At 39.3% G+C, this 24,516-nt stretch overlaps 1 protein-coding gene across 8 annotated transcripts in view; it reads right to left on the reverse strand.

Moving 5' to 3' along the window:
- Window positions 1-24,516, reverse strand: part of fam13b (family with sequence similarity 13 member B) — a 69,539-nt gene that overhangs the window by 37,079 nt on the left and 7,944 nt on the right. For all 8 annotated transcript variants that reach the window (XM_026182340.2, XM_080304492.1, XM_026182321.2 and 5 more), the window contains exons 2-6: window positions 14,910-15,062; window positions 13,197-13,409; window positions 5,724-5,936; window positions 4,126-4,303; window positions 2,429-2,573 (exon numbers count right to left, since the gene is read on the reverse strand). In XM_026182340.2, the coding sequence (XP_026038125.2) occupies window positions 2,429-2,573; window positions 4,126-4,303; window positions 5,724-5,936; window positions 13,197-13,362 (702 nt within the window). In that variant the 5' untranslated portion in view covers window positions 13,363-13,409; window positions 14,910-15,062. The remainder of the gene's footprint in view (window positions 1-2,428; window positions 2,574-4,125; window positions 4,304-5,723; window positions 5,937-13,196; window positions 13,410-14,909; window positions 15,063-24,516) is intronic.

Raw genomic sequence — 24,516 nt, forward strand, 5'->3', positions numbered from 1 at the left:
TGCTTTATGTTGTTGTTGTTTAGAGCGCAATTACAATCTAATTAGTTGTCTTTCGCAAGGCAAAGGCTTTAAACTTTTCCTTGAATAAAAGGAAGGATTTGGCAGATAATAACTCCAAGGACTGGTCAGGCTGGTGTTGGGTTCCTGTTGTTTTGTTTATTACACAAATAACACAAACACACACACATAGATACAAGCTCACAGCTGCCCACAGTGGTGCATAACTTCAACTCACGTCAGTATGACAGGCTGAAGGGAAAAAAGTGTCCCAATGATCACTTTTCAATATGCCATTTGTAATGCCACCAGGAATCAACAGCTGAAGTGTGTGTGTGTGTGTGTGTGTGTGTGTGTGTGTGTGTGTGTGTGTGTGTGTGTGTGTGTGTGTGTGTGTGTGTGTGTGTGTGTGTGTGTGTGTGTGCGCGCGCATGGTAGGTGGGGGTTAAAAGGGGTCTGAAAAGATCTGATTTAAAGGCAGACAAGGAGCGAGAAAACAGCAGAGACAAAGAAAGTGAGAAAGGATTTAAAATGCCAGAGAGAGAAAGAAAGTGAGAGTGAAAACAGACACACTGCAGAGAGAGATGTAAAAGGCAGCAAAGTACATACAGTTAAGTCTGTGACACTCAAAAGACTTTCTTGTGAACAATTACGAGGCAAGTGGAAGCAAAGTCTGCAGTGGTTCGGTTAAGAGCACACTAACTGTGTGAAGCGAAGAATAAAAGATAAGGAGAGGGGAGCAAACAAAGCAAGCAGCTGAAAGGTTTTGAATAGGTGACACAATGTAGATATATAGCAAAGTTTCTCTTTTTCTTTTTGTGGTCATACTTTCACAATGACAGGCTGCCCTTTCACTCCAACATTTTTAGGCTATCTTTAAAGAGTCCCTGCTGTGGCAAACAACGTACTCTTAAATTAAAGTAGCACAGCATTTGAGATACTGATCAAGGGTTGCCTCTTTATTGTTGTATTTTTGTTATCGCACAAAAGCACAAGGGCACTGTAAAGTTAAAAGTTAACTACGCCTTTCTTTGTACTGTGCACGACAGCAAAGAGAACGAGCTGTTAGAAAGCGGAGGAAAATGTTTGGTTTAGGCTCAGGTGTTTCTATAAAACTACATTCTTGTAATGCTCTGTGTAAAGTATGCAGGGGTGTGCCATTGTCCTTGGGCGGGAACACCAAGATCATTCGGAGAAAAATTTTGTTTACAAAAAAATGCTGTATTGTTTTCCTTAAACGCCACTGCTTACATTTCAACATTACCAAGAGGAAGTGGGTACAGCTGGTATCAGTGTTATTTACATGTCCTTACAGCAAAACTTCAGCCTGATCTTCTAGCTAATTAATAACTCCAGTTAGACACACTGTAGTTTTTGTACATAACAGGTTTGAATCAGTTAATGTGATGTCTTCTAGATTTCTAATACTGGAGTCAAAATAAAGCAGAATTGTTATTCTCACGTTAGCCTTTAAGGTTGATCATTTATTACATCTAACTTACTGCTGCTGATGCCAACAACAAAATTTAATTATTTATAAAAAAAAAAAAAGACCCCAGCGCAAGACAGAACATGCTTGTTAGATGGAACAATCACTTCAAGCCTTTTTAAATTCTTTTATGCTGTTGGGTGACATTTATAAATTTCATCTTTCGCTTTTCATAAGATTTGACTGCTATCTCTGTGCGTCAGCGCTGAAAAACTTCCCCTCTGACCCTGGCACGGTTAAATGCCACATTTTACAGCCAAATGCCACCAGAGAGGACGAAGAAAACACAAAGAGGAGGAAGACAAAGAGGAATCTAACAGCTTTTGTGAAAGCACGCTTTTGTTCATATGTAACGATTGATGCCAATAAATTAACTTTTTTACAAAAGTTTTATTTTCTGCAAATAACTTGGCAAGAAATTTTAAATTTGTCTTGTTTTTCCATTTGATTGTTTTGTACTTTGTTTTTGTTTGCAGATTTCTAATTATTATATCAGGTTAAGAAGGCATTTACCATCACTCTCTAGATTTAGAGACTGTGTTTGTTTGAGGATAAAAGAAAAGCTACAAAGACCCCTATGGGAGAATGACCGGGGTGAACAAAAAATAGATGAAGAAGACTTTATTGATCCCAGGGGGGAAATAATCTGTTACAGCAGGAGGGAAGACATGTGTGGGCTGGAAACACCAAAAACTGCATTAACGAGTAAGCTTGAAAATAGACGACCTCTCTGTGGACTGTGATAAAATGTTTTGCTACGACAGCACAAGCTATATTTACAATATCTTCACCATTCACAGTCATTAATAAATTCAAAAGCATTTGCAAAATCAAGTGTAGAAAGTTTGCTATGCTAATTATTGTCATATTATTGGACACCGACAGTACGCAAGGCAGAAACAACAATACTGAGAGGCATGGTGTAAGAGAGATGGGTCGAACCTGTTCATTGATGGAGCTGTAGTCATTGGTGGTGGAGACATCATCGTCCTCTGAGTCAAACAAGCCCTCCTGATTGTCCAGCAGCTCTGCCAGGACTCTGCTGACAGACTCCTGGTCCCGAAGGTCCTCTCCTTCTGTTGACAGACTGCAGATGGAAAATGACAGAAAAGTTTGAGTTGGCTGCACACTGCTTCCCATGAGATTAATAATACTCCCATGAGAATAAACACCCCTCTTTTTTTAACTTCTGTGTAAACGTGTTCCTGCAAGTGCCAAAAATAAAAACTTCTTTCACTCTTTTAAAAAAAATAGATATTCAGCTGTCACTCCATTCTGTGGCTTCATTAAATGTGATGTGGTATATGGCTTCAAGAGTTTCCTTCCACGGACTTTACAGCTTTATAATCTGATAATTTGCACTTGATTAATCATTTCCACTGAAGATGTAACAATGAAGCTTTTGAATACAAGCAGCTAGGGATGCACCGATACCGGTATCGGCCTCGATACCACATTTTCTAAAGTACTCCTACTTGTTAAAAGTCCCCCGATACCGAGGACCGATACCACGGTCTGAGACCTGTCTATGTTTGAGCGGCATGTAAGGGGTTAATCACAGGCGCCGAGTGCCCGCCCCCAGGCCCCAGCTGCAGCTCAGAGCGGGGAGAAAGCGAGGCGAGACATGTCAGCTGTGTGGAACTATTTCAAAGTGAACGAAGACGTGAAAACAAAGGCGGACTGCAAATTGTGCTCAGCGAAATTGTCCAGAGGAGGCTCTAAAGGTAGCGCATTTAACACAAGTAATTTAATCAAGCACCTAAAATCCCAACACGACAACGGGTACAAAGAGTTTACCCACGCTTATTAGCACAGAGGAGCATAGCTGATGCTATAGCAGTGGGACGGAAAATAGTTGGGCATTTTAAACATTCCGCCTTAGCCTACTCCCGCCTCGAGGACATTCAGGGACAGCTCAACCAACCAATAAAGAGACTGCAGCAGGACGTACAGACGCGCTGGAACAGCACGTATTACATGCTCCAGTCCATCATTTAGCAAAAGCGAGTGCTGGGCGTGTCCGAGCACGAACTCCCTGACTATCTCACCGCTCACCAATGGGCTCATATGGAGACGACTGTTGCCATCCTCGCCCCCTTTGAGGAACTAACTAAAAAAGTGAGCAGCTACGACGCACTAGCCTCTGATGTCATCCCAGCTGTGACTGTGCTAGTGAGACTTCTAAACAGAGAAACAGACGAACAAATTTAAAATTAAATTTTGTTTTTTTATAATTATTTATTCTGTAATATGTTGCATACAACATGCTTTTCATTTTAAATAAATGTTCTTAATTCCAAACTAGTCCCTTGTTTGTTTGTTTTTTGTTAAATTATAGGACTAAAGCTGTTCCCTGCAAATTTAAATCATGTTTTTATTAAGTACTCGGTATCGGTATCAGCGAGTACTGAAATGCAAGTACTCGTACTCATACTCGTTTCCAAAAAAGTGGTATTGGTGCATCCCTACAAGCAGCAGGAGTTCTAAAACAAGTAATGTAGTACTGAATATATACTAGTGACATATCCACACCATCCTCATTAAGTTAAAAGTAAACATCTGTAAGATGGAAACGGTAGCTGTGTACAATGATCAAAATTACGATTCGAAATTCTTAAATAACTGCAGAAGAATCTTACTGGAAGATGTCGGGTCCAAAGACGGCGGCCAGCGCTCCGACGTTCCAGCTCTTTTGCTGAAGTGACGCCACGCTAGCCAGGAAGCGGCACAGGAAACGCAACAGACCGTAGTTCAACTGGGGAAGATCCTGAAGCAGATACTTCAAATTTCTACACACCTCTTCTTCGTTGTCGTAATCTAGCAATGTGAAGACGAAAAACCGGATATCATTACTTAAGCCAATATACATTCATTTCTTTGCTTAACCACTTCCGCTTCACCATCACCGGGGCTGGAGCTCTCATTAGGCGAGAGGCAGGGGACACCCTGGACAGCTCAACAGGTCTAACAAGGCTAAGAGTATTTACACCTATGGCCAATTTAAAATCATCAAACAACGTTAGGTTTTTGATGGACTGTGCAAACCAGCTCCCGGGAGAACCAGCAGGTCGTACTTGCTATGAAGCACAGCTGGCGAGAGCTCGACCCCACAGACAGGATCTCTTATGTAATTATTTTATTTTTAGTTGAAAAGGGTGTAAGCTCTTATTTCAGAATCACTATTAGAATTTCTGTTGTAGTCTGTGTTGCTTTTAGAGCTTGTTCTCAAAACTAATGATAATGTGGGGTGAATTATGGGTTATCGGGTCCTTCTTGGTCCTTCACAGATAGCCTTAAAAAAATCTAATCAAGAGAAACTGCACACACAGATAACATTATGCTCAGTTTCACCTCTGGGAGAGGTGAAACTAGGTGAGACGGAGGGCGACAGAGAGGAAAATGTGCAAAAAAGGCAATCCTTTTTCAAGTGCAGTGGTGCCATTACAGAATATAACACACTGAGAAATAAATGGCATGACAAGGAGTCTCGACAAACACACAGCCAGTCTTCTACTATAATCTGGATGACAGCAACCGGAACAACCATCATTGTGACAAGGGGATTAGAGCAGATTATCTGTGATAAAAACAGAGGGGAAAGAGGACAGGCCAAAGAGCCGAAACAAAAAAGGGAAATGAAACCCATGCCTTTCAATCATTTTTTACCCAAATACACAAAATCCCTCAAAAATGAAGAATTAATAAGACAGCAGTTCTCTCTGGGACATTGTTAACACAACCTTAGATTTTGAATTTGAGAAGAGTGTGGACAAGCAGAGGCAGAAAGAATGAAGAAAGGAAAAGATAAAGGCTGTGCATCAGCGTAGCAGATATGCAAACATAGAGATAATTCAGGTTCTCGTTATGAAAGAGTTTGTTTCAGCCAGTTTTCCTTACATGCAGACCACCGTACTGTGTACTCACAGCTTATATAACCAGCATCAGCCTACATGGGCACAGCCTTAACAGCTTAAAACAAAATCAACTTGGATGAAGACCCAGAAATGATGCAGAAGAGTGTGCGCTTGTTTTTATAACAGCTATGGTCAACACTCTTTTCATAGGAAGTACATTTACGGACTGAGCAGAACAAACTCAAAGCTCCAACCGGACTTTAGGAGGACCGGGTGAAAAAGGAGGTTAACTGCATTGTACTGGATAAAAACAGACTGTGGTTGAGTGTAGAAGAAATTCGTAAAATAGCATGAGAAGAGGAAACACAGCCACGGTCACACACCTTGATAGAGCTGTAGTATACGTCCCTGTATAGCCGTTGGGATAACGGGCTCAGGAAGCTCCTGCAGGAACAGTCGGAGCAAACTGACAGCGGACGCCAGATCGGCCTCCTTCTCTAGCTTCACCTCCTCACCACTGTCATAGCGCTGACGCAACCAATCCACTCGCTCTGCATTGCCATTAACCAGGAAGAGCCCCTCAAAGTCCAGGTGACCTAAAGACACACATAGCAGCAGTTATGAATATGTTAATTATCAACTCAAACTACTTCAAAACCATTCATGTTAATATACAGTTCAATTTTCAGTATTTGGTTAACTTGGTTTGCTTATTCATTTTTACCAGGATTTTTAAAAATTATATTTATTATATAACAATCACACCTTTCTCATATTTGCATAATTGTTAAGATAACCTCATCAAAGCCCTACTGTGGTTCACAAACAGGTGTTTGCTTGCATGCTTAGGTCTTTAGAGGTCTTGGCAGTAGCTTAGGTGTGGCACACTTTTTTGCAGCTAAAGGTTTGTCAAATTAAGTCCTCTTGTAGAGGTGATCAGGAAGGTATGCCAGGCATTACAGTAGTTTTGCAAGTTATAATACCTACTAGGTGACAGTCTTGCTTTCTGTAGTTTGGTTTGCTTGCTTTGGATTAATTTTGCATGTAAGTAAATTTTTTAGTAGTTGATATCAAAAGCAGAGAGAAACAGAGACACTGGATCCAATCAATGAGCCCATTCACAAGCTCATGTCTGTCAGAGAACTCTTTAACAAAATCAGGCATTACAGAGTCCAAAACCGATGTTGTAATAACATGCTTATTGTCACCTTGTAAAGTGTAACAACCAGGTTTAGCACCAGGAATACTATTATATTGTCATTGGTGTTTTAAAACAGTGAAGATTTATATGCTTCCCCCCCCCACAGGGCATGTTTTTCTGACAATAATAACTCATAAAGATGCAACAAAATACAGCTTGGTCATGTTAGAGTTTCCAAATTAGGAATTGAAAATTACCAACCTGTAAGGGAAGTCAAAACTAACCGAGTACTGTAATTTTGCTGATGCAGAATGATTCAGATCCTTCACTGTTACACAACTTATATAAGATGAACAAAAGAAAGTACAGTGATGTGTGTGTGTGTGTGTGTGTGTGTGTGTGCAAAAACATTTGGTTATGTGGATTCTTCCCTTATCTATCAGAAAAAGCATGACCATACTGTAATATCATTCGCATGTGAGGCAGCATCACATGTGTTTGTGACAGAAAAGATAAACCAATCTGTAAATCTTGTCAAGGCTTTTTAGAGGACATTTTTAGAATAACCAACATTTTTCCCCCTTGTTTACCAAACATATCAGTTGATCTTGTAAAACAATATCCTGATGTTATGCACTGCGATGTCACATGAATCTGCTGCAAAAGATTTTTGGTTCTTTTTCTGGATGTGTAACAACTACTTGGTTGCAGCTACCTGACCAACCACTTGTAAGTTGTTGAAGTAGCGTGTAAGTTGTAAGTTGTTTATACAAATTTGCCAAAAAATGTACTGAAACATATACAAACAAAAGAAAAGGGGAATATTTGATAAATGCATTAAAAGCAAAGCTCCAAAGAAATACATTGACTGCATGCATTTTCACCTGAAAACATCTGTTTAGTGGTGAGTGTTCTAGATCTGATGACTTATCGCTATCACAAATGTGCGAAAATGATCCGTTTTTGACAACACAACAAATATATGGTGTGGAGGAAAAAAACAAAAAAAAACACACGAAATGCTTCAAACTATATTTAAGTGGTAATGGTTTGATGTGTGGATTACATTTGATTATAGCCTCACTCTCCAGTTTCTTATCTGTTAACAAGCAAGATAATCAACTAAGTCCAAATGATGACAGGAATCCCGTGGGACCTGCTCCCTTTTATATCTCCACAAAGCCGTCTACATGAAGAACACCAGAGGTACACCGAGTGACAGCAGAGTTACACTAAAATAAAATAAAACGGTCTCTCTGTCTTTGCTGATCCATTAAAACACTGGGCATTTGCTCAGACATGCCTCTAATGTTTTCAGCTTTTGGCAACTGTCTTCTATCAAATTGACATTTCACGTCATTTTCCTGCTTCAACTACTACCAGGCATCCCAGAGAGACGGAGGCCTTTTCACTGTCTTAGTAACTTCCTGACAGGCAGCACCGCTCTAATTATTGCACCAGCAGAGACCCTGGAGACTTATTGCATAACCTCATGTGGTCAAAGAGCCCCCAAGTTACACAAATCACCAACCTGCTTCACTGGAAACAATTTGAAGTGGTACTTCATTTCAGCAGTGTTTAAAAAAAGTTCAGTGACAACTTTTGGGGATCCAGAAAAAGCGTATTTATTCAACACTTATTTACTTTAACGTGAAAATGTATCCAGCGTGTCCAGCGTCCCATTGACCTGCTTTGTAAGATCTCTATCAAAGATGAATCCTACTTAAATGATCAGGATGCTCCCTGATAATCTTTTTTTTTATTACTTTAAACCATTTATTGTCTTCTCAGGCAATTCCTTCATTTTATGTGGGATATATTTACAGCTGTGGAATTGCTTTTCAATCTCTAATGATACAAAGTACATCAACTGATCTTTACATGCTCTGCAATTTTTTATCTCATGTGAAGTAATTTTGCACACAGTAAGGGTAACGACATACAAGTGTCTAATTGATATAACAAGGGTCAAACCAACAACATATCTTTAGCATACATAAGACTATCTGGCTGAGGTTTTAAAGAGCTATAAAACAAGTACTGATAGTGTAATCTAATCAGAACCAATATACAAGCCCAATTCAGATTTGGATAGTTTAAAAAAACAAAAAACAAAACTTGGATCTGGCTAGTGAAACAGTCAGGCATTTTACTTCTCATCTTTCAGACTGAGCTGTCTTAACTGCCAACTTCCTTTTTGTAAGAACATGACAGAAGACTGAAGTTGCTGTTCTGTGATGCTCATACAGAAATGTTCTAGGGAGTTGTAGGAAAATCCAGGGCGAGCGCTTGGTAGGTTACTCTCCTCACTCTCTTCTGTTTTCACAAGTGAGGCTGAAGTTGACAGAAGTGTTATGTAACAGAAGGAAGCCAGCCGTGGAGCTGTCTGCCAGGGCCTTCAGAATTTATCTTATCAAAAACTGGATCCCACAAACAACATATTTTGGTTTTATCATGATGTAAGATACTGTAGCTCAACAAAAGCAGGACTGAAACATCACAGAATCTGATTTAGCTGAACATCCAACATTTTGTGCTGAGAAATTGTTTAAATCTTTGGCTCGACGTGTTTAGTTAAATAAGCGGAATGACCTACAGGTGCAACCCCTCGAGTCAAACTACAGCTAAAACGGAATAAAAGGATTTTGACATCAGCCGCAGAGTTCTTTCTACATTAAGTAAACTAACATTAGTGGTAATTATGTAAGATTATGTAATGCCTGTATCCTGCTACAAATTAAACGTTCCATGTAAATATGACTCATAACTTTAACTGAGGGAGATGCAGCTGATCCTTACCAAAAAGAAATGAGGTGAAAGATCTGCTTCAGCCACATGCAAAATTTAAGGAACCTCTTATAATTTAATCACAGAAGATTTAGAGAGGAGCTTTATCCCTACAAGAACTTCTCTGCTTCTTTTGTACACACTGAATGTCTGTAACTAGGCTACCTTCCTCTGGCTATTTTAAGTTCATTTAAGAATTAAGCTACTTTCAGTACTATTAATAATTATTTAGACTCTTTCCCTCTGATTTAATTTCAATAATTACTTCCTCCAAATCATTTCCCTATTACTGGGCTATGTACCAGAGGCCTTTAAGGTGGCAGTGATTAAACCATTACTTAAAAAGCTGTCACTTAACCTAGCTGTCTTAGCTAATTATAGGCTATATTAAAGGCTAATAATCACCAACCTTATTGTTATCTCAAAAATTCTAGAACGCGTAGTTTTAAAACAGCTAACAGATCATCGGAAGAAGAATTGTTTATTTGTAGAGGTACAGAAACAGAATTAGTGAAGGTTACAAATGATCTTCTTATGGTCGATGACAGTGGGCTCATCTCTGTGCTTGTCCTGCTAGACCTCAGTGCAGCATTCGATTATTAATTATTAGCAATTAGAGCATGTTAAAGGTACTGCAGTGATTTGAGTCTCTCTAATAAACTTCAATTTGTTAATGTTAATGGAGAGTGTTACGTTTCGGTGTTGTCAGTGTGTTGTTTTTGGCGTGACTGTTATGTTTCCTGTTTTACTTTGAAAGTCTGTGTTATCTTAGTCTTTTCAGTTTATGTTTCCCTGTCTCGTCAGTTCTGAGTTGCCCCAGCTGTGTTTCCCTCTTGTTGTCCATTTTCCTGATTGCTCCCTCTAGGTATTTAAACCCTGTGTTTCAGTGTGTCATGGTCGCGATCTCCCCCGTGTTGTAAATAGTTTGGTGCTTTCATTTTGAGACACTTTCGTTTTGGGATTTTGGTGGAGAGCCTTAGTGTTTTTCTTCGTAGTTTTATTTTCCTTATCTTTGTTTTTCTACGTTGCACCCCGGTTGCCTAGGCCGGGGTGTAACACATGGGGGCTCGTCCGGGATTGCCTTCGCTGGGGGGTCCGGGGACCGCCCCAGCCTTTGTCGTCGCTGGAGGGTCCGTGGGACCGCTCCAGCCTTCATCCGCCTTCGCTGGAGGGTCCGTGGGACTGCTTCAGCCTTCATCCGCCTTCGCTGGAGGGTCCGAGGGACCGCTCCAGCCTTCGTCGTCTGCTGGAGGGTCAGTGGGACCGCTCCAGCCTTCATCATCTTCGTCTGCCTTCGCTTCAGCTGTCCGTCTCCGCTGGAGGGTCCGAGGGACCGCTCCAGCCTTCATCCGCCTTCGCTGGAGGGTCCGAGGGACCGCTCCAGCCTTCGTCGTCTGCTGGAGGGTCCGTGGGACCGCCCCAGCCTTTGTCGTCGCTGGAGGGTCGGTGGGACCGCTCCAGCCTTCATCCGCCTTCGCTGGAGGGTCGGTGGGACCGCTCCAGCCTTCATCCGCCTTCGCTGGAGGGTCCGAGGGACCGCTCCAGCCTTCGTCGTCTGCTGGAGGGTCAGTGGGACCGCTCCAGCCTTCATCAGCTTCGTCTGCCTTCGCTGAGGGGAGGGTCCGTGGGACCGCCCCAGCCTTTGTCGTCGCTGGAGGGTCCGTGGGACCGCTCCAGCCTTCATCCGCCTTCGCTGGAGGGTCCGTGGGACCGCTCCAGCCTTCGTCGTCTGCTGGAGGGTCAGTGGGACCGCTCCAGCCTTCATCGGCTTCGTCTGTCTGGATCAAACTTTTCACTTGGTGTTAAATGTTTGATTTTTGGGTGGGGGGAACTGTTACGTTTCGGTGTTGTCAGTGTGTTGTTTTTGGCGTGACTGTTATGTTTCCTGTTTTACTTTGAAAGTCTGTGTTATCTTAGTCTTTTCAGTTTATGTTTCCCTGTCTCGTCAGTTCTGAGTTGCCCCAGCTGTGTTTCCCTCTTGTTGTCCATTTTCCTGATTGCTCCCTCTAGGTATTTAAACCCTGTGTTTCAGTGTGTCATGGTCGCGATCTCCCCCGTGTTGTAAATAGTTTGGTGCTTTCATTTTGAGACACTTTCGTTTTGGGATTTTGGTGGAGAGCCTTAGTGTTTTTCTTCGTAGTTTTATTTTCCTTATCTTTGTTTTTCTACGTTGCACCCCGGTTGCCTAGGCCGGGGTGTAACAGAGAGTCTTCTTCACTAGGGACGGGTACCGGTATCGGTTCTGACATAAAGAGTAGTAACCAGACCGAAAAGCAGCGCACATTTCGGTGCTTTTTTTCCCCTAAGATGTCACACACTTTGGATTCTAGCCAATCACTTTACCTTTGCAAGCGTAGTAGGCGGGCCCAGGTACGTACATTCTTTTAGAGCAGAGCTACAGATTAAAAATGCCCAAGGCGAAGCGGTCAAAGTCTGGCCGTACTTCACAGCAAAAGATGCAAACTCAGCAAGTGCTTTAAGGTGATACTGTGCAAAGGAGGTAGCACCTCGAATCTGATGAAACACCTGGCGACGTATAGCATTTTGTTAAAAGCCGAGAAATGCACCGTATTTGATAGCTTGCTGCGAGACCTCACACCGTGCACATCTACTGCGGGTGTGGTGCCTGTTATGGGACCAGAGTTAGCAACATCCCCCAAAAACCCGAAGAGGAGAGTCCTGGCCCCTAGCCCTGCCAGTGTAGCAGAAATGATGACCGATGATGATGATAATTTACGTTGAGTAGGCTAACCACGTTAATAAATTAATGCACGTAAGGTGAACTAGCAAACACCGTCGTAGTTACATGCGGCTGTCTTCTTGTTTGATGGCAGATACTAAAATAACCAAAGAAAAGAAAAAGTGGGAAACAACTAAACATGAGAGGTTTTTGGACAAAATTGGTGTTTTTTCCATTGTTTAAGCACTGCTTCCAGCCAAGAGTGATACCATATATGCCCCATAGCTGCAGAAAAGGCTAACATTGTTATCTTTTTACAAAAAAACAGCAAAACATAAGAGGTTTTTGCACAAAGTTTGTGTTCTCCATTCTTTAAGCACCGGATCGAGCACTGTTTAAGCACCGGCACCGTTTCAAAAGTATCGGTTTGGTACTGGTATCAGATAAAACCTAAACGATACCCATCCCTATTCTTCACACACTAAGGTTAATTATGGAGTTCCACAGGTTTCTTTGCTAGGACCAGTTCTGTTTACGTTATACATGTATAGTATACACTTTCCCTGCTATGCAGATGATACCAAGCTCTATCTTTCCCTGAAGCCAGATGACACACTAATCAGTTAAACCGCACAAAACTGCAAGGTTTTATTAAAGACATAAAGACCTGGATGACCTCCAATTTCCGGCTCCTAAATTCAGATAGAAAGTGATATTATTGTACTTGTCCCTTCAAATCTTAGAAATATGGTATCTAACCAGATACTTAAGTCTGGATGGCATTACTTTAGCCTCCAGTAACACTGTGAGGAATCTTGGACCCGTTTTTGACTAGGATATGCATTTCAATGTGCATATTAAACAAATATGTAGGACTGAATTTAGGGCGACCGTGGCTCAGGGGGTTGGGAATCGCATCTGTAACCGGAAGGTCGCTGGTTCGATCCCTGGGCTCTCTGTCCTGGTCATTGTGTCCTTGGGCAAGACACTTTACCCTACTTGCCTACTGGTGTTGGCCAGAGGGGCCGATGGCGCGATATGGCAGCCTCGCTTCTGTCAGTCTGCCCCAGGGCAGCTGTGGCTACAACTGTAGCTGCCTCCACCAGTGTATGAATGTGAGAGTGAATGAATAGTGGTATTGTAAAGCGCTTTGGGTGCCTTGAAAAGCGCTATATAAATCCAATCCATTATTATTATTATTATTATTATTGAATTAAACTGAACTGAACTGCGTTCTCAGTCACTCACCGTGCTCCTCAATGTAGTCGACAATATCTTTTACTAGTGCAGGAACCTCATGGCCGCTGATTGTGTGTGTGTGGGTCACATCCTCCAGAGGAACACCAAAAACCCGTGTGGTGCTGGCTGAGCTCCCGCCCTCGTTGCCTGGCAACGGAGACACGCTCTTCCTCATGGCCTGCTCCTCCTCCTCCTCACCACAACCCCGCCAAGACCTCACGTCTTATAAAGGAAGAAATGGGTGAGATCAGACATAATGTGAGAGAAAGACAGAATGCAGCCTGGCTTAAAAAAAATAAAATCTTCATCCCTGATCATGCGGGCTTATAGATACCAAGAATAATTATTTAAAGGCGCCAGTAAACAGTCATGCAGGACATACAGGACTGTCTGGCTTTACTAACTGTTAAGTGCCAGTGAGTGGGAGGGGGCAGGGCCACAGCTACAGGGTAGTGACCTGCAAAGGGATTTTGTAAAAAGAGGGTAGGTGGGGGAGTAGGACATCTCATGTCAGTTTTGTTTACAGTCTTCCAAAGACTGCATAATCAATTTACCAATAAATAAAGAAGCAATCATTTCTGAGAAGCTTTACCCTGCAAACATTCAGATTCCAATTTTCTTTGACTAAAATGTGTAGTCAATATTCAAAATAGCTACTGACTAATTGTCTGGTTTTCAGTTTGTAATACTGTACCAGTGTTTTTATCCTATAACAAATGTTGCATGACAAATTGCTTTGTTTGCTTCCTGCAGTCTTATATTATGTGTTCTGTGGTCCTCTGTAGCTTCTTTAGAGGTGATGACATTCAGGATGGGATGAAAATCAATGCAAAATAAGCAAATGAAAAGTCTGATATTGACGTTGGTTGTTTGGTGAGTAATCTAAATGCAAACATCGACAGATGGTGTCCAGTCCACTCATCACTGGGGGAGGAACATCAGTTTATCAGAAATGTAATCTCAATTTGTTCCAGTGAAACTAATCTTACAGTATTATGTAACTAATGATAGCGGTCTTTTAAATGTAAGCAAGTAATCTGGCCTTGTTTACAATAATGACATACAATGCAATATAAATATAAATGACATACAATATGAGTACATATTTTAATAGTTTCAAACATCAATGTTAAAACATTTTGATTTTCAGGTGAAAATAGAAAAATATCAGCACTAATAATTTAAAATACGTTCAATGCATTCTTTGTAATGAGTAGATAAAGCTACATATATTCAGTGTGCTTCTCTTTTACTCTCTTGATATCCAGTTTGTTTTACAATATCAACAGCTACTATGTTTAACCCTACTTTAACAGATTGTTCGCATTACTAAGTGGATACCTTCATGTACCAATGACTGCTCATTTTACAGCCCTTGGCAGAGTTCATCGGTTGTAGCTAATTAATTCTTGGCTGTAGGATGATGTGCTCTTTGTATCCTCACATCTGGGCTCTTTATAGCACCAAGAATCATAAAGATAATAAAATGAAATCTAAGAAATAGTTTATAAGGAAGTGTGACAATGAGACATTATGATAAACTCGCTTTGGCAAGTTTACCACACTGTTGACTGTATTACATAAGTTCCAAACTGCTTAAAAAAACCCAGATGTGCATCTGTGCATCTGATCTGTGATCATGGCTTAGAAATGCACCGAGTCTATTTTCCCCTTCAATTACGGATGTGGCTCGGTAAGTGTTGTGTGTTTGTGTGCACTCACCGTGTAGCAGTGAAAGTGTGTTCTATCCTCTCCTCCCCTAGCCAGTAAACCACTGAACCATCTATGGCTGCTTCAGGTTGTGGCAGAAGATGAGCCGGTAGTTCCTCATTGACAGACCGCTAATCCCTCGAACAGGATTCCCTTCTAGCTGCACTGAGAAGAGAACCAGGAAGAGAAAAAAGATGGAGGGGAAAAGAACAGGAGATAATGGCAGAAGAAGACAGGATAAGGATGGAGACAAAAAAGATGGAACGTTTTAATTAACCAATCGCAGGTGTGTTGAAAAACACAATTAGCTACTTCATGTGGGCTATAGTTTTCCACTTCCAGTTTCTATTCTCAGGCTTTATATCCATACATTGCATGTTCATGGTTATTTAGTAATATATATATATATATATATATATATATATATATCAATTCTGTAACTTCGGTCGTTGCTGTGCTTTTTGGAAGTCGAATTTCCCAGAGGAACCCACCCGAGGGATTAATAAAGTTCTATCTTATCTTATCTTATCTTATCTTATCTTATCTTATCTTATCTTATCTTATCTTATCTTATCTTATCTAGTGATGAAAGATGCATTGGGCCCAATACCAAAGCTGGAATCGCAGCAATAAAAACCCACAACAGCGAGTTTCAGTTTTCCCTTCTCTTCTTCTAGTTTTTCTATGCTCCAAGCCCATTTTCTTTTCATCTTTTTTCATTAAAATCCTTTCTTTCCTGTTTCTTCACTCCCCATTCTGTTTTTCTGCTCTTCTTGCTCGCTAATGAAATCTTCAAGGTTTGAGATATCAGGCTGTCTAAAAGTCAGCTGGAGAGCTGAATACAATAATTAAACCAATAAAGATTGTTCTGGAAAGCTGTGCCATAGTGTCTTACAGACCTGTGCCTGCCCGTATGCACAAAGAGTCCCATTTAATGTGTCTATATTAGGTGTGTTCCTATTGACTTCCTGCCCCTTTAGAGTGTGCATGTGTGTCTCAATACTGCCATTGTATGAATGTGAACTATTATTTGCCCAGACAGGACATGGTTGCATGTTAGAATACGTGCAAAATGAGATCTAGCTGATGAGTGTACGTGTCTGAAAGTATATTAGGAGGAAAAGTTTACTTTTGCTTAACTGGATAGTATGGAAATATGTACCACAAACTGTATTTTATGTTGATGAAGCAAAGGAAAGGCAGGTAGACCCATTTAGGCTCCAGACTCAATAAAACAGTGTATAAATGCACTTTTCCATTTCACTCCTTTCTTCCCTATCTTATTCACAGTTTTGGCTGTGTGTTACACAACCCACCTGGCCTACTTGGATTCAACAGTTCTACAATAAGAGAAGCGCAGTAGTAGAGATAAACAGGAACAGAAATTGGCACGACAGGAAAATACTGACAGATAAAAGATTTGCCTCTCTTTGCAAAAACAGTAAGATTTCAAAATTACAAAAGTACCTAAATCTCATAAACAGTCATCTGGATCATGTAAGTAAGACCATCAAACGGAGCCAGTTACAAACCTTTTTAAGAGCCTTGGCAACAACCATATGGAAATAAAGCCCTGTGCCATGTTATGAAAGCTACAATCTCAAATCAGGAAAACCATGAAAAAACTCCAGTGCACTGACTTAAGCACTAACGATAAAATGAGCTCTTTGCCATTTTTGGTTAATATAAAACCTAAATCGACCATCAGATTACTTGGAATCGAATTTCTGGGTTTTGTGGGACTCAGCTGAAACAGAGTTTGCATATTATAATTGTCAGGCACAGCCATGTTTCCTTGTGATGAAGAAAAGAACTGCAATAAACATAGAAACAACTGTTTTCAAGTTTGGTTTTTAAGGCAGCACACATAATTATTGTCTCTTGTACCATATGGTCTGTTTGGGGACTCAAGTTTTACTTACTCTCCTATCTGCCATTTTGTTTGAGTACCAGTGTTCCCATCTTACTGAACTGTTGTCCGCAAAAACTAAGAGAGTGATATTTAATATCAAAGCTTTCCCAATGACTACATAGGATATTTTACTTAAGTTCATCAAACTGACCTTTCAGTACCCTTGTGTTTGCTCACAGTTATTACTAATAAAGAGATTCTTCAGCCTCCAGTTTTTCTAAGGCCAACTGAACTGGCATTGCTAAGCCTCTTTAAAAGCCAGAGAAAATCCCACTGTTGCAGCTAAAACTCTTGTACTGGGTCAGAGCCCGCAAGCTACACAGCTTTGTTCCCGGAAAACAAAGTCATTATGCAATCCCTAACTACCGTTTCTGAATATTGTTAGATGATTATTAATTCACCAGGCTGAAAGCTTCAATAGCAGAACCAAAAGCTTGACATTAACAGGCAGGTTCAAAACACTTGAGCAATGTCAGACAGAGGAAACAGACAGATGAGGACAATCTCTAATCAAGAGATTAGACAACCAACTAAACCAAAGCCTTGCCTGCTATGAAAATTTACTTTAAAAGATCTCTGCAGTGTTTGGTCAGCAATAGAACTGATTTGTATGCTTCTATCTGATTGTCTTAAACCCATATACATTTTACAACGTCCTTCTAAACATTAAGGGGCATTGTTGAACATGATAAATTTTAAGTGTTTGAGGAGAGAAAAATAAACCTGAATAAGAACGAGGAAGGAAGGTGTTCAAAGAAAAAGACACACACCCAGAAAGGTGTACACAGAGACACACGGCTAAACAATAAGACGGTAAAAAGCCATGAGCTCACACATTTCAATTGGGAGGGACCGTGTGGTCCAGTAAAGAACCGGAATGCATGTCATTTGGGAACAGGCATATTCTTATTGTTTCCCTCGCATCAGCTGCGATAGAGGATGAAATGACTGGAATCATTTGTTTCACATTTGCTTATTAGATGCCAAAACATCATACTGTTTTGGCATCTAATAAACCTCCAGACGTATGGCTATGGCTCTGCTAGTCTTCTGGCATTTTCCAATTGTACTTTATTGTCTCACTAGAATAAACACGGTCAGTTGATGTGCTAAAGAAAGCACAGAAGATAAGCTAAATTAACTGTTTCACCCTCTGAAAGTCAAACACTGCTAACGAAAAGACTTGGTTAATGTTTGACTATGAGGATTTCTGGTTTTTGAGCTTAAGGTGCAGAAGGAACAGAAACAAATTTGAAATGAATCACTTATGATCAGAACTTTCGAAGTAAAATACGAGTTTGCAGAAACTGAGTTAAGGTGGCAAGATTTTTTTTTCCAGGGACTATAGTCACAACTAATCATGTGATTTGAGTCAGTTCAACTACACCTGCCGGGAGAATCAGATTCTGGATCGTGACTCTATCCTTGCCATGTGACTTGTATCACATTTCAGTATGCCAGCACCTGTGTTCACATAGATATGAAACCTGAACAGAAAGATCAGAGGTTCCACAATATGACTATGACCACACAGTTCACTGACATGGTCCAAGTGATAACAGCAGCAAAAAAAAGAGGAAAGAACTATGAGAACAAAAGACTTGTTAAGTTGAACCTCTGATGTGCAAAACAGTGTCTTTTCCATTAAAACAGAGTCCATGACCACAATGAAAATAAAATATTCACAGGGCATTATAAATAAATCAGCAAATTCTCCCCAACGCGCACCATGGTGTGAAATCTACTGAATAAAAGAGATCAAAGTGGTTCAATTCTGCAGTCTGATTAGGTGCCAAACTATCATGGTCCAACTAAATGAGGGAAGGACAAGGTGACAAAAAGAAGGTTGGAGGAAGTAGCTGGGCCAGGAATTCTCTTCATAAGAACAAACCCAGAAACTGCTCCTGTTTCCTGCATTTCAGTAGTTCTGTTTTTCATTCTCAATGATGTACTGTCTTAAATTTCTGAGCTTAAAAAAATACTTGCACAGATTGGCTTCCTGGATTCAAAATGGTTTTGTTTGCTCTTCAGAAGATTATATATAGACTTTGTCAAAATCTGAAGAATTAAAAAGGCTTCATTCTCATACAAAACATATACTCAATCTAAAAAACAAAAAACCCAACTCTATTCTCTCAATTAAACATAATAGTGGTATAAGAAATAGAGTGTTTTAATTGTCACTTAAAACAAAGTGCCTGGGAGTTTTTTTAGCATTTATATTAAACCAAAAACTAAAAAAGAGAGAAGCCCTTTGTTGTGCCCTGGTGGCCCACCTGGTAGAGTAACTGCACCTTGCATTAAGGATCAGTAGGCCTTACTGCAGTGCCCCAAGTTCAACAACAGCCTTTGCTTCTGTCTCCCTTTCAAGGTAATGATACAAATTTCCTGTGAATTCGTGTAATAGTTTATTGGAACTTGGGTGTCTACGTGACTCAACTGCCTCACAAATCTATTCCGAATTTCTTGAACCTTGCCGCTGAACAATTCTTGCCAAGTATATTACTTAATCCCATTAAAGAAAAAAAAAGAAACTAAAGTAAATATTTTGATAGAATAAAAACCCAGTCTTAAAACTTAGTGAAACATAAGACCTAAGACATAACATAAGACAAAAGGTAAATAACAGAAAACTATGTAAAATACACATGCGATACATACATGCAAAGAAAAAAAATCTTCAGGAAAGAGATTTTCATTCTCCTTCCTGAAAGTCTTAAAAGGTAAACGTGAGAAGAAACATGAATCCCCTAAACTTTATCAACTTTTATGGTCTGCCATAAAACCATTATTATGGCCTCATATTTCCACACACACCTACTGTGTTAGGTGCGTTGGACTCAAGTCATTTCTTACATGTATCCATTGATTGTTAAGTCGATAGTGTTGGAATGACCAACCCCAACCCCCCAAAAAAGGTCTGTCACTGAAGGAATGAAGATGACACGTCACTTTAAGCACTCATCAAATATATCAGACATTGGTATTTATCATTCAGGGTGTGTATACTTAAACATTTTCTGTGCCATCTGATTTGCAATCTGAGTTACTGAGCACAAAGTGGCGGCTTTTAAATTGAGACTCGTTTACTCAGACACTACTTACAACATGTCACCTCACAGAAATAGTTTTAATTTTCTGCTACCTTGAGCCCAGTTAGCCATTCGTAATGTTTAACTAATTTGCAAGAACCTGCATAACACGAAGCATATCAAAAACCTGCTAAGCACAGCTAGTGATTATGTTGATCCCAGCAGCTAAGGTGTTTTTACATTACACACAGCTGTATCAGTCTCAGTATACAAAACATTAATAGATAGGGCTTCGAAAAATAAACAGTTTGCATGGGAGAGCCCGTAAAAGAAAGCACGAACACAAAGACAGGAAATACAACAGCTATTAAAACATATATAAATCAAAAACATATAGGTGGTGTGAAAGCTGACCTAAAACCTGTATGTGCACATTTTAAGCTGTCTGGTATTAGTGCCAAGTCTTTTCATTTGCCTTGTAGCACTAAGCCACCCTAACAATACACCCTGTCCCAGCAAAAGGATGTTGTTGTAATGTTGTAATAACTTACTTGTTTTCTTCTTCTTCATCTGTACATTTTAGTGACATGCTGTTAGCAGATAATGTTCACTATCCACCAGACTTACTTCTAAATGGGCAAAATGCATGAATGGCAACAACAGAGAGCAGGGATTTTGGTGAGAAATAAATACTCTGTCATTTAGATTCTCGCTGCTAGAATTACAAATTTGATACTTAATATTATTATTATTTGTTTTATTCTCAATTTGTACAATTTAAGAAAAATATTAAGTAATTTAAAACAATATATACATAGATAGCACTATCCTTTGTGTTAAAAAGCCTGAAGGTTGAATAGCATCTAATTATTACATAGACTGTTCATGGCAAGTGTATAAAGCAACAGAATAGAAGGATTACATATAAATAGATGTTAATATAAATAAATACATTTTCCTACTAAGACTCAAGTAGATACTACTATACTCTATCTAGCTTAATCTGTAGATTAGTTTTAGAGTTGAAGAGTATTATTTAGCATTCAGTCATTTATTAGTACAAAATCAAATATTTTGCGGATAGTTAACATTTTTAATTTTACGTTAAAGTTTTTTTTTATTTTACAACTTTGAAATTATAGTCTATTTCTTGGAGGCAGACAGCAGCAGGTCAAGTCAGGCTGAGAGTCTAAGATACAGACAGATGGGGGAATAAAGAAGGAGTAGAGTTATAGAGAATAAAAGAGCATCATAAAGAGAATGGCTAAACAGAATGGCTGAAAGAATAAGAAGAGGAAAAGCACACGGGAAAAATTGAGTAGTGTATCCACACAAAGACTGCGCATCATTTTTACAATTTGTTTGTTTTTTATTTTTCTTATGCCAAATGAGGAAAACTGGCAATTATCTTGCTCAAACAGAATCCAGTTTGCGTGCAGAAACGCTAATGAAGTCACAGAAGAAAGGGCAAGTGAGGTAAGGAGGAGGGAAAAAAGGCAGTAAAGCTGGTGTTTGCCCTTGAATCAGCAGCAGCAGCTCACTGCCCTAGCCTAGTTTAGCTGCTCCTTCTGTGATAAATTAATAAGCACATGTCTTTGGGGGACATCTTCTTTTCAGGCCTTGTTATCTCTTTCCCTCGAGGAACATTCACAATCTTCCTGTAAACTATTTTGAAGATGCAGGGGACATCTAATAAAAATAACCATTTCAACACATATTTTTATACTATTTCATGCAACATGTACTTTAAAAACTAGTACAATAGGCTGTCAAATGTTGGTTAGCTTGATTTTCTTTGAAGCTAGAGAATCTGATGAATATGACAGCTCAAGGGGGTGAACAGAGCTAAATCTTGTTTCATGTAACCAGCCTATGCAGCACGCATCATATCATTCTGGACAGTCGTTTAGAAAATGCAACCTACAGACATTTTTGGAAACTGTAACAGCAATTTTCTGATACTTTATACTGATATTTTATGGATAAACAACCATCTGATTTATGAAGGCCTTTGAATTAATTTGTCTTAAAATTTCATAGGACTCATGTGCCTTTCAAGGGAAACGGTAAAAACAAAAAACAAAAAAAAAACAACCTTACTTTGCTTCCCAGAAGGGCTTTGACATTGAAAAAAGCTCTAACGCCTACAGTGGAAACACAAGTGCAGCTCTGTGCAGCCAATGTGGGAGTGGAGGGAAAGCAGCATTTTGTTTGGGACATTTGCATAAAGTTTGATTGGTTGCCATCTGGGTAAACAGACATACAGAATTTATTTTTTAACACTTTACCAATAACCCAAATCAGATTTTTCTTAAACTAAAGAAATGGTTATGGTCACATTTTATTAAATATAACCATCTTAAAAAAGGTCATTTGCACACAGACTGTGCAATCTCCCAAAGAAGTCTATTATACAGTATACATAGTATATATTACTGTCTAAGCATTGGCTATATACTGTGGCTTTACTGTCATGAATTATGTCTGGATGACAGTAGGCCATCACTAACATTCAGCAATGTTGCATAAAAGATAAATGGGACTTTTGATAGTGTATTATCAACTTTTAGTGCAGCCTCTTTATCAAGCCAATCCCAATAGAGCTATTAAGTAGTTGAAGATTTTTTTGTTTAGAGGCCTTATAATCATAAACGTTTAATTATTTCCCTCAGGCCTTCAGAGGTGAAGACTGTACTTTAAATTGTCCCCCTAGAGCTCACACTAATATATCCTTAGAAAACTAAGTAATAATAAACCAGTGGTTTTTGATCAAACGATAGCATCTACAGCAACAAAGTCATGTGGAGCTGGCACATCTAAAGTAATTACCCTCTATCAAGAAAATTATGCAAAAGATTATGAACAAGAACATTAATTACTGTAAAAATGGGGTTTTAAGTCAACAGATCTATTTCAAACTTGTACTGTAAAGTAACTGCAGTAGTCATTTTAACATTCAGGTGTGGTTCACACTAAATTCAGCAGGTGTATAATCTGCGGATAGGTTTTGTATGGTGATATATATCTCATGTCTTGTATGCATATTATGTAAGTAATCGGTTATTTTTTTTGATGGTACTGATATCTATTAAATACATAGTAAATTCGATTGCTATGTCTTTCTTTTTTCTTAGTTGCCATGGTGACAAAATATGCACCACTGGTGTGAAGTACACTTCCTACTGATATACACGACCTACAAATTTGAAAGTAAATGTTTTGTTTCCAGAGCTTCCATATACCTCAACACACTCATTTCAGTTCACCATCAAAGCATTACAGATTAGGTGGTAGCCCGACCTTAGCAGAGCTTGGAGGAGTTACTGGGCCCAGCCTCCTTTGAGGCAGTGACTTTGAGCTTTATTGATTTAGCATCGATCTGTATCACCTCTTTCTCTCACTCGTTCTCACATTGATGGAAATTTCCAAATGTCTGCACTCCAACTTTGGGCCAGTACTCTGCCGGTATTTTACTTCCCTGTTGCCTTTGTACATTGTGTATGTCTGGCATCTCTGTGAAAGCAGTGACAGTGCAATGGGAAAGTCAAACATAAAAACAATGAGGAAGCCTGTTGTCCAGTATCACAGAATGAATATCCTTTGCATTACTATACAAAGACTGAATGAGGCTCAATTAACAGAGTAGTCTACACAGGATAGTACAAGTCTTGTCATTCCCATCTGTGTGTGAGTTCCTGTGTGTAAACAATAGATCAAAACACCAGCTGTGAGCATAAGCTGACAAATGAACAACAGTGACCAAGCAAAATCTGATACGAGTTCAAGCTATAGTTTCACAGAGAATAGAGGAAGTGACATTTTAATTATAGCTTTTGCTGCTGTCTTTTACTTCCTTTAACTGCATCTTTTTATATTTTGAACTTTTTTTAAGTGAACAAATCTACATTGTGGTAAGTAGTTAGGTTAATTAAGAGGGATATTTTAGCCATTACGTTTAGGCAGTTTTGCATTCTCACCAAAAAGGGCAGAGAAATGAGTTTAGATCAATGAGGATTTGCTTCTCAATTATTGCTCTGTGGCCACGAGTCAATGCTTGTTCTCCACATGCATCGAACACACAAAAGAGTTGCTTTTCTCTTCAAGATGCACTTGCTAAATTTTGTTTGCCATTTTTACTATGATAAGAACAGAGGTATAATAGATAATTTAAGTCAAGGCAAATGACAAAAAATGTAATTGAAAAAGCACCATTTTTTTACCCAACTAATTCCACGTGTGGAAAAAGGAAGAGCATGTACAAAAGTATCCAGAGTAATGATGTAATTTTCTTTTTGTAAGTAGAAACCCATCTGGGAAAACGGAAACGCACAACAGAATCTAGCAAGACTGTGTACTTATTAAAGTGTAATGTAAACAAAATATTAAGAGTGGGAAACAGTTCATATCATTGTTTGTAGACTTCAAGGGAACAGTTTCATGATATTATAATCACTTAATTGTTGTTCAACCTAATGATACTGATATTTAAAAACTAATATAAATAATTATTATAATGCAGTTTCCCATGCATGTCTAGTTTTATATAATGCATGGCCTTTGTGTACAACTTTAAACAGTTCTGTGTTTGCTATGATTTTTATAAATCTTTAAAAATATTTCCTTAATTTTACTGATTTATATGAACAGTAATAGAGAGTATCCATCATATTCATGT

Source organism: Astatotilapia calliptera, chromosome 2, assembly GCF_964374335.1.
Source record: "Astatotilapia calliptera chromosome 2, fAstCal68.1, whole genome shotgun sequence".
Lineage (NCBI taxonomy): Eukaryota > Metazoa > Chordata > Actinopteri > Cichliformes > Cichlidae > Astatotilapia > Astatotilapia calliptera.